Source organism: Pinus tabuliformis, chromosome 5_1 (assembly GCF_031772625.1).
Source record: "Pinus tabuliformis cultivar Carrire ecotype Pingquan chromosome 5_1, CPIR1, whole genome shotgun sequence".
In the NCBI taxonomy this organism is placed as follows: domain Eukaryota; kingdom Viridiplantae; phylum Streptophyta; class Pinopsida; order Pinales; family Pinaceae; genus Pinus; species Pinus tabuliformis.
The window spans coordinates 506,641,374-506,652,398 of record NC_142305.1 but is presented as its reverse complement, the minus strand read 5'-3'; the positions used below and the strand labels follow the sequence as shown (position 1 = coordinate 506,652,398).

At 38.7% G+C, this 11,025-nt stretch overlaps 1 protein-coding gene across 1 annotated transcript; it reads right to left on the bottom strand.

Annotated features, from left to right (window-relative positions):
- Positions 1-1,462: 1,462 nt before the first annotated feature.
- LOC149165709 (uncharacterized) lies at positions 1,463-2,497 on the bottom strand. The gene is made up of 2 exons (XM_089429912.1): positions 2,027-2,497; positions 1,463-1,861 (listed from the first exon to the last, which is right to left on the bottom strand). Exons 1-2 carry the CDS (start codon positions 2,495-2,497, stop codon positions 1,463-1,465), a joined length of 870 nt encoding a protein of 289 aa, XP_089286038.1.
- Positions 2,498-11,025: the final 8,528 nt, after the last annotated feature.

The following is an 11,025-nucleotide window of genomic DNA, read 5'->3' as shown; positions in this document are numbered from 1 at the left end:
GACTATTGGAGGTGATGAGTTGCCAGCCAAGTTTAGCAGCCAAGGCTTTCTAAAATAGATCAAGCCTTTTTATGCCCCATCCTCCCCATCGTTTTGGTAATGTAATTCTATCCCATTTGACCCAAGCAAAGATTTTCTCGGGTTGGTTACCCTTCCATAAAAATCTGCAGCATATACTTTGGAGTCTATTCAGAATGCCTTTCGGTATCCATGCTAGAGTCATCCAGAACACAGGTGTGGCCTCGATAACCGCCTTTATGAGAATTAATCTACCGACACGGGAAAGGTATTTATGGTACCATATCTGTAAGCGTTTTTCCACTTTCACAATAAGCCACGTCTAGTCTGCAATCCTATATCCAAGAGGCTTTAGCTGGAAGCCCAGGTATTTAAGCCCGTCTTCCAGGTTGAGTGCAGAGAAGGGAAAGCGCTGGGTAGTATAAATGGTCTCATAATGAGAGCATCCGAAGATGGTAATTGTTGATTTACCCTCATTAACAATCATCCTGGTTGCCTGTTGAAAGAGTTTGAAAATATTATGAAGAAAAGTGAAGTCACCAATGCTACCATTTAAGAAAACCAGGACGTCATCAACAAACAAAAGATGGGTCAGATAAAAGTTCTCCGAAATCTTGATAGCAACCAACTGATTTATGTTGCGAGCAACAATGATGGATCTGCTTAAGCCTTCCATTATTAGTAAGAAAAGTATAGGGGAGAGAGGGAAACCCTGCCTGAGTCCTCTCTCAGATAGGAAGAAAGGTGTAGCTTCCCCATTAAGTAAGACACTGTAAGATACATCCTTAATGCAACTCATGATCCATTTGGTGTATGCGAAGGGGAACCCCAAATGAGTCAATAATAATCTGATATAGAGCCAATTGGCTCTATCAAAAGCCTTCGATAGGTCCACCTTTAAGATCATGCCCTTCTGCTTCTTTGTCTGCAGAGTGTGAAGTAGTTCATGAGCAGTGGCAATCGCCTCGTGTATCTGTCGATGATGTAGAAAAGCAAATTGCTCAGGAGATATATGCCTAGACAGAATGGGATTCAGGCGATTTGCGATAATCTTAGCAATGATTTTATACAGACAGTTACAAAGGGAGATGGGTCTGAAATCATTGAAGGAGGTAGGGGAATCAGATTTCGGAATGAGGGCAATAAAAGTGGATTTTATGGCTGAGGGAATATTGCCACTTCTTCTACATTCCTCCACAATCCTGAGTAAATCATCCCCCAGGATATCAAAGAAGGCAATATAGAATTTGATGGTCCACCCATCAGGTCCAGGGCTCTTATCTTTCTTAAACCATTTAATGGTGGCTTCAAGTTCTTCCTTCGTCACTTCCATCATCAGATTCTCCGAGTCCTCCTGTTCTACAAATCTAGGGAAGAGTTCTGCAACCCGCATTATCTCCAAGATGTTCACCTCTCTAGGCGCCTTGTAGATGGACTTGAAGTGCTAATTGGCAAGCCTAGCCAAACCCTGCTGAGCAGTTACCACTTGGCCCTGTTCATTTTGTAGCTCCCATATAGTATTAATGGCTTTCCTACCATTAGCAAATTTATGATAGAATTTAGTATTGTTATCACCTTTAGTCAGCCAGATAGCCCTGCTTCTGAGTCGCCAGCTCTCCTCTCTTTCCTTCAGGATTTGGGAGCGTTTTGAGACAAGGGAGGTGTATAGGTCCTTGTTTTCTTGTGATAGAAAGGTACCATTGGATGAGTCCTCATATATGGCTATGGCTCGTTCTACTTCCTTCAACATATTATCATCATTTATCCGTTTCTGATGTGCCCAGTTTCTGGACATCCTCTTAAGATCAGACAATTTCCTAATAAAACCAGCAGTGTGATCCTCCTGGTCCAATATGGGATTGGTTCTCCAGTATTCAGATACCAGTTGTAGATAGGAGGGATCCTTGAGCTAGGAGGCATTGAATTTGAAGGGGCTTTTAATCTTTGGAATGTTATCTGACAATTCCAAAAATATGGGCCGATGGTCAGATATGCCTCCAATACCTACCCACTGCCTAATGCGAGGATGAAGGGTAAAGAAGACTTCTTTGATAAGAAATCTGTCTAACCTTCTAGCAAGACTGTGAACATTGCTTCTGTTATTAGTCCAAGTATACTGGATTCTGACATGAGGAATGTCTACCCACTGATGCTCTTCGAGTAAGGTAGAGATCGTGTCGGAAAGGCTGTCAACCTGGGCCGAGTGACCCCAGGATTCACAGAATCCCAATGAGAAGTTCAAATATCCTCCCAGGATGATATTATTTGCCCGTAATAGTTCAGAGTCGAGTAGGGTCCTCCGAAATGTTTCCCTCTCCACACAAGGGCCATATACATTAATGATACGGATATCAGTTCCAAGAGAGTGGGCGAATAAACCCATACCAATAAAACCTTTGCCTCCCCAAGAGTTCCTGAGCTCCATAGACTTGTTAAAGAAACCAATAGCAGTACCACCCGATCTCCTGGATGCATCCATAGCATAGAAGGTCCAATTCGGCAGCCAAGAGTTGAGAGTAGGAATGAGGGAGGCAGCTGGGCAGAGGGTTTCTTGTAAGAAAATTACATCCAACTCGGTCAAAGTGAGTAGCCTTCTGAGGGCTAGTTTTTTGGGGGGGCTAGCAACCCCTCGGCAATTGAAAGATAAGAATTTCATGGAGGGTGAGGCAGAGGGTTGTCCCTTGCTCTAAGGGCCCTGTCAATGGTTTTCTATCGCCCAAGGGCAACTTCTTCACCCACAGTGTGTTCGGCTTTTGTGAGCTGAGAGGGGCGTCCCCTAGATGATTTTTGTTAACCCGAGGGACAAACATGATCTAGACCAATCGCATCTATACCCTTATCCTTAGTTCTGGAGCGGAGAGGGTACTGGGGGGTAATAGTGGGGGAGAGGGGGGGGATAGAAGGGGTGGAGGAAGAAATCAGGGAGGGGATGCAGGGGGATGGGTAGGGGGAGGGAAGGGGAAGGGAGCATAGGAGGGAGGAAGGAGGGGTAAAGCCCAGGGATTTCGGGAGAGCTAGAGTGTCCGAGGAAGGAAAGGAAGGGGCGAAGTACCCATGCAATAAAGAGATGCAATAACATTAGCTAATCCAGTGACAGAAGGAGGGGCAGGGAATAACATACCCGCAGTTGAGGTGATTTCCTTTGATGTACCAGAGCTTAATGGAGGTGGAGGCGAGGAAGGAATGGAGTCCGTTGGTCGCTTGTCCGATGCCGCTTTATCAAGGGATATCTGAGCATCCCCTGTATTTTTTGGAACAAAGACTTCCTTGTGCTGAGAGGGGCTCCCTCTCGTCTGCTCAGTCTCCTGTCTCTGCTTAATGCCCCTATTCTTATGCAAGAGTGAGCAGTCCTTGTACAAGTGCCCTACTTTGTGGCATCTGCAGCAATGATATGGAATGCCTTCATAGTCGATAAGCTGCTTTCGGGATGTGTCCCTCCACTGGATAGTGATGAATTCCTGAAGCCCTCCTCTTGTGTCAAGATTGATTAGGATGCGAGCGTATGCCATCATACCCGTGTGAAGGTAGGACTTGTCGTACTCCATGTAGGTGCCAATAGCGTTGCCAATCCGTCTGAAGATGTCTTCAGACTAGTATTATAATGGGAGACTCGGAAGCCCAATCCACATTGGCCCTATTCCAATCTGTTCAGTCTCAGGATCGAAGACGGGCGTCCAACATTTCAGCAGAACCAGGGCATGCTCGAAGTGCTAGTAGGAGGATAATACCCAATTAGTGTGATCGGCATGAGCGAATCTCAAAGCGAACCATCCCCTCATGAACGTCTGCACAAATGGGATGTCAACCAGATGGTGACTCCATACCTCTGCTACCCAAGCCTTCAGTCGGGCGGCCGAGTAATTCCTTCCCCTGATGCGACCGACCAAGACTCTGTCAGCGAAATCCATAGCTTCTCCCCACTGAATGTTCTCTTCTAGTTGCAGGAAGATGTCGTCTGCCTTAGATTTGAAGCACTTGTACTTCTTCTTGGTCCCTTGAGGGGGAGGTGGATGCGGTGCCCTGCTAGGAGGAGGGTCCGAAGACTCAAGGGGAGGGCAGGGGTTTGACGAGGAGGGGCGAAGACCATCAGCAGAAAAATGTAAGGTACCGGTGAGAAGTGGAACGGCGGAAAAACAGCCAGAAGGGGGAGCAAAGGAGGTCTGAAAGTGCGAAACGACAAATCCCCCGGTCACCGATGGAAGCACCCAGGAATCTAAACCAGGGTTAGGGTTTAGGCAAGCGGAAACAAAATTGAGGGATGACGGAGAGGCCGGAGGGGTAGATAACGATGGCCAGGTAGGAGGGTTGTCCGGCAGGACCATAAGATGAGGCCGGGAGGGTTCAGCCAAAGAGTAGCTAGAGCTGAACAGGCCAGCCGACGTGGGAAAAGAGAAACGCCAGATGGAAACCCCCTCCGGCAGGTCCTCGGAGTAATCCACGACATCTAAATCTTCCATGTCGACAGCTGCACCTTGGAATGGAGGACACCTCGTAACTGCAAGAAAAACGGAGAAAGATACCAATAACCCCCGAACTGGTCAGCCAGGTAACAGGTGCAGACCGCGAGAAGTGACGGTCGGTAACAGAACAGCAAAAATCCCCTGAGAAACACGATCAGGTCAATAACCACCGGTGGAGTGAAACTGCTGCAGGTAGAAAGAAAAATGGTGATACAAGCGACAACGACAGAGCAGGTTCAGCGACCGTTCGTGAATTAGCCGCAGTAAAACGAAACCCTAACCGAAACCCTCTCGCGCAGTCTCCATCCTTCCTCCAGCCCCATCGCCATCCAAATTATGGAATTTATTAGAAAGAACCCTAGATGAATTTCTTTTACAATGTAATTAAGAGTGAGTTACCTTTCCCTTCCTTTGAGATAAAATATAATCTCAATAGGAAAAATCCAAGGAAGGAGACTAAGTAAAGGAGAAGGAATCCAAAGGCATCATGGAAAAGGTAGATTGGTTCAAAAAGATTCACAAGACGTTGTGAGTGTAACACGAGACATTGCCTTCCTTTGACATAAAATATGATCCCACTAGGAAAAATCCAAGGAAGGAGACTAAGTAAAAGAGAAGGAAGCTAAAGGCATCATGGGAAAAGGTAGATTGATTCAGAAAGCTGCATAGGAGGTTGTGGGTGTAATGCGGGACGTTGTTAGGAGGTGTTCTTCAGTTTGATAGAGAGCTAGTGGAAACCTCGAGTTTGAAATAAGTATGTGAATTCTAGGTTACACCTTCTATGGTTATGTTTCCTAAGAACTAACCTTATTGGGGTTACTGATAAATGATTGTTATCATATAAAGAACCTCAGGGGTAGAAAAGGATGTAACTTCTTTTTTCATGGATGTGTGGAGTGGTCTTTCTTGTAATGTACTAGCTAGCTTGAAATAAAAGATAAGTAGTTAAAAGAATATTAGTGGTAAATATAGAAATATTGTGAGTGATTCTTTATTTTTCTCTTTAGCAGAGTATGTATGTAAATAAAGGGTTTGTATGTCATTTTCATATTGTGGAACTAACGGGAAAATAATTATGGTTAATGTGACAGTCGTTAACTAGGAAAAACAATATGAGTTAGTTTTTAAAGGTAATAGTTCATTAAGATTGGAAGACATATTTACTTGCAAACCAAAGAGAAAAACCATATGAATTAAAAAAAAGGGAAATGAGAAAAAAAATTGGCTAAATGATACAGTACTAGTTAATTTAAGAAGTAAATGTTGAAATCTAGTTACGTGAAGGCTTGAGGATGGAAACCAAAAGCCAATAATTACAATGCAAGTTAGCTCCTTAGAAAGGCCATAATTATCCAACCACCTCGGTGTAGTCATGGAGCTGCAAATAACAAGCGGACAAACGTCAAACTGTGTAGAAAAAAATCCAAAGCATAAACATATTTGCAATTGTACATCAGAAAGTAAAGTGAAATGACTAAAATAAATGGCTTTATGCTAGAAAGTTAATATCAACACTGAACAATATGAATCCTATGTAATCAATGTTTATATGTTCTTATGTAAATAAATAATAATAAAAAAAACATATACATGTATACGAGGATATGAATCCTATTTAATCAATGTTTATATATTCTTATGTAAATAGATAATAAAAAAAAAACATATACATGTATACGAGGAACCCTCAACAATGTTCTCAGTTGTATTTGATTCAAGCAAGACAAATCTTTTCGTCAAATTGGAAATATGTAGTGGTAGCCGACAATAATATAAATATGTATCTCGATATTCTAAATAAGTTTTAAAGAATCAATATACATAGATTCTCCAAAGTATATCAAAGAAAGTCTTTGTAAATTAGTTAACAATACAAATTTAGAAACCAAAATGAAAATCGACCTCGAGACTCAATCTAAACTTAACTTTTGCACCCAAAATTTCTCTCTAAGCTTTGAAAACTATTAAGGATCAATAACCCCCTCTGAAAAAGAGGAACCAAGGAAAACATCAACTATGGCACAATATGTTCCACGAGATATTTAGAAAAATCCCTATTGAAAAGAAATACAACTGCCACTTTAGGAATTCCTCAGCAAGGGAAGTACACATAGTAAGTTAAAACTTTCTCGAGTAAAAAAACAAATTATGCACCTGGGAAAAGGAAGCATCCGATGTCGGGGTAGAGAGACAATATTTACCACCAATGTTCAAATTTGAACACATCACAACCCTTCTGAAGCCCTCGAGCACGTCAGAGAAGTGCTCAGCGAAATTTACCAGTCAAAAGAAATTTAAATTTTGACTTTTACACAATTTTTTTAAAGTTTAAATAATATTATAAAATGGCTTATGAAGGGTTGCATGTCCTTAGGACATTTCAAAAAATTCCAGTTCTTTGACTGATGTAACACTCTAAAGTCTGCAGGAGGTTCTCGCAACACTCAAAAAAGTGCAATGTGACATAATGGAGGTTGTTCATCCATTCCCAAGCCATCATTCATAATGGCAGCAATGATAGAGTTAGCAGTCATGATATGAGGCTTATGTTCGCATTCATTGATAAAAGAGGTTTCTTTTACGCATTCATTGATAGCAGAGGAGAAGTAGTTATGTATTGGTATCTGTAAACATGGCATATATTCAACGAGTTGTCTTTAGTGCGACTTTTGGAAGCTTTTCCGGTGGGTTTTTCTGGTCTAATTTCTCTAAAATCCGGCAAGAATTTATTGAAATCATAAGTTTGATGGTAACTCCTGCACAATCCAAGTGCCCTATGGGGTTTTCATGGTGTTGAATCCATATATGTAGTGAAAAAACTAGTTTAAATAACAGAAATCAAGATTTTGCCTCAATTTTTTCTATTAGATTTCGGCACTGAAAAGTCCAAAAAGTCATACTAAACACAACTCCTATCATGAAGGTATAGGAGGAAGAAGCAAATGACAAAAGACAAAATTAACCATGACTAACGTAGATTATTCTGAGCCTGTGAATCTTGCCTGCATTGATTTTTCCAATGTCAACCTTATGGAGAGTGCAGCACAAGCTCGCAAGGTATTTTTAACTCTTAGTTTTAATTTTCAACTTTCATTTCCCCGGCTTTTCATTCAGTTCATTGATTTAGGCAAAAGCGATTAAAATTATTATGTATGGAATGGTTCATTGATCTTTATATAGTCATGTGTAGACTCAGGATTCTTTATATCGTCCATCATGTCATCGATGAAGATTTTTTGGACTAAGTATTTGAGCAAAGTCGACGGATTTTTTCCCTTCCTAAGGAGGAAACGATGAAATTGCTGTAGAATGAGAATCATCAAGGTTACACTTTGTATCAAGTAGAATCTCTTAATTTTTCCATTCAACCCAAAGGTTTGATGTGGATTTGTGTCTCCCTATATTTATTTTTTCTTGTAATTACATCTTGCTCTCTTGAACTCTGAAAAATCAATCCATTGAAGTATTTCACTTCATATTTTTTCATATATTTGTTTTTCCAGGGGATTGGAAGGGGAGTTATGAAGCTTCTGAAGTGTCGATAAAGGAAAGTGATTTCATTGTCCCAATCAATGGTCTTCAGTAGGTATGCATTCATTATTTGAAACAATATTTTTCATATTTGTCCAGCACTTAAAAATAGATTAAAGTGACCGTATTGACATTTTTACATCATAACCACATACTACATTTTTTGTGCTATCTCCATTTTCCTTCCCTAATTTGTAAATTTTATTTTTTCTTGTCAACCCACTATTAACACAAGATTGTTCAATTATGAGATTACCCCATTAAATGGTGATAACTACATTACTGATTCACAAACCTTTTTTTCATCTTGTAAATAACTACTACTATCTACTACATCTTCAAGGATGCTGAATATATTCGAGTACTGATCATGCTGAATATATTCGAATATATAAGAGTATTGATCATGCATAATATATTCGAGTATTGGTCATCCTACCACTATGAAAACATCTTCCATCCTACCTTTACGAGGACATATTAATGACATTACTTTGAAGTTCCACATAGATATCTTGAGATAGTATAATAAGGCCAATAGGGTTCCTTACATTTTCCATGAAGACATCATTAATTTGAAACTCCATTGTTCGACATGGAAATCTTGAGTTAGCATAATAAGATGGATAGGGTTCTTCTTTTAGGGTTTATTTTTAGCAAACATCGATATATAGACAGAGTAATCTCTTTATTAATTTAAATTCTTATTTTATAGTAATAAATGAATAATTTTTCATTTTATAGTAATAAATGAAATAAATTAGTTAATGATGTAATTTTATCATGTTTAAAAATAGATTAAAATGATAATACTGACATTTTTACATCATAACCACATTTTATGTTGTATCTTCATTTTCTTTACTAATTTGCAAAATTTTCTTTCTTTTTTGTCAACCAACAATTTCGACAAGATTGTTCAATTATGAGATTACCCCATTGGTGGTGGTAGCCACACTTAGTGATTCGAATGTTTTTTATATTCTTGTAAATAACTACTACCATCTTTTTTCTATTTTTATATGATTTTGTGACTGACAACCATAATGCCTGCAAAAGCCTAGCATTGCGGCCATTTGAACTTACTGTAATCAAACTTTATTTTAAACCCTGTTTTTCTTCTCTTATCTTAAAATGCATTTCTTTTTATTAACTCTCTAGTTTATGAGAAAAGTATTTCGGCGTAAATCACATGAGAGAGCATTTGTTAATGCGTTTCGAACCAACGAGTGTGGTTCATTATCAGGACAAGTTGAAGAACCAAATCATGGCTACATATTTAAATAGGGAGAGTAGATCATCGAACGGCTAAGATTGACTAAAAACGACTATATTGAAAAAACGGCTATATTGGGTCAGACTAGATAAACGGCTAAGAATTGACCAAAAAATGGCTAGCTTTGATTATTCAATTTTTTATTATATAATAATATTAAATTAATATTTTATTACTTATCATAAGTTATTTAAGTGAAAAGTTAACAAAGTTTGGCTTCATATTTATATTCCAATTTTCTAGAAATAATATTTAATATTATAATATTATATTATTATTATTGCTTTCTGTAACTAATAAATTTAAAAGATCTATGGAATATCCATAGGTAAGCATTAAAATAATATTGATTATATTTTAGATCACTTATTAGTCTAAAATGGGGGAATATCTATATGATAAAATTCTATATTAATTAATATAAATTAAATAGAATCTTAATTATCATTATATTATGTATCCTAGAACCTTCAGATTAGTTATGAAAAAGGAAAATCAATATTAAAATTTTTCCTTTATTAAAAGTAGTATTCAAAATGATAAAGGTATTATTCTAACCACCAATTGTTAAGGCATTAATATCAAGAAATCTAAGGGAACTAGAATTATTAATTTAAGGGAATTATTGCTTGAAAGGATTTATTGTATTGTTATTAACAATATAATAGTGTTATCATAATAATATTTAATTAATTCTATTAATAAGGCCGTGAGCTTATAACATAAATATCCTATTTAAATAAAATAACCCTGAAGATGATCAAATAACTAAGCTTAGAAAAAGAGGGTTAGATGATATCAAGGGGGGAAAACTAAAGAACAAGCAATTAAGAGAGGGGGTTAGGAAGGGGAGGAGACAAAGGCAAGGGTCGGGACACATCAACTATTGATCTTCCAACCATCCTCTCTATTGAGATTACTTGGTCTCCTCTCAATTTCGATGGCTTCCCTAAATTTTTGGTGATGGAACTGCAAAACTCTAGCAATAACATTGGCATCTTCAATACAGACATGATGTTTAGTCTTCTCTACATGCTCTACTAGAGCAGAAGACTTGGTTTGCCTATGCTTAAGATCAGCTGCGTGCTCACTAATCCTTTGATTAATGGAGCACCCAGTCTCACCAATATAGGGGGTCCCACAAGAACAAGGAATAATATAGACCCCCTTCATGTCCTTAGGGTCGATAGAATCCTTAACTGATCGGAGGGATTTACGAATGGCGTTAAGGGGTCTAAAGGTCAAGGGAACATTATGCTTCTTACGAATCCTTGCAATCTTATCAGTGGTCCCTTGAACATAGGGAAGATGGACTCCTTGGACTCGTTCTTTAGGCTCTTTTTTAACAACCGAATTTTTGGAGGCTTTGAGAAAAGCCTTTTGACCTAGGTATTTGCTATAACCATTCTTGACAAAGACATTAAGGAGATGGAATTTTTCTTTCTTGAAGCTCTCATCATCAGAGACCCTTATGGCATGAGTAGCGAGAGTGTTGAGAACACCTAATTTTTGAGCTGGGAAATCATGGGAACTGGCATGAAAATATTGCTTTGTATGTGTTTTCTTTCGAAACAGTTGGTGGGAGAGGGAATCGTCTAAATTATTAGAAATAAGAATATCAAGCAAACGGAGGCAAGCATCAACTTCATGTTCCATGGTGCACTTTATGGTTGTGGATTGATTGTTGAGATGATGGAAGAAGAGATCCAATTCCTCTTTGCCATGAGACCAGATGATATT

Coding starts and splice junctions, on each gene's coding strand:
- LOC149165709 (XM_089429912.1), bottom strand. CDS start 2,497: ATGGATGCATCCAGGAGATCGGGTGGTACTGCTATTGGTTTCTTTAAC. Junction 1,862..2,026: donor ATCCTCGCATTAGGCAGTGG/GTAGGTATTGGA, acceptor ATATTGGACCAG/GAGGATCACACTGCTGGTTT.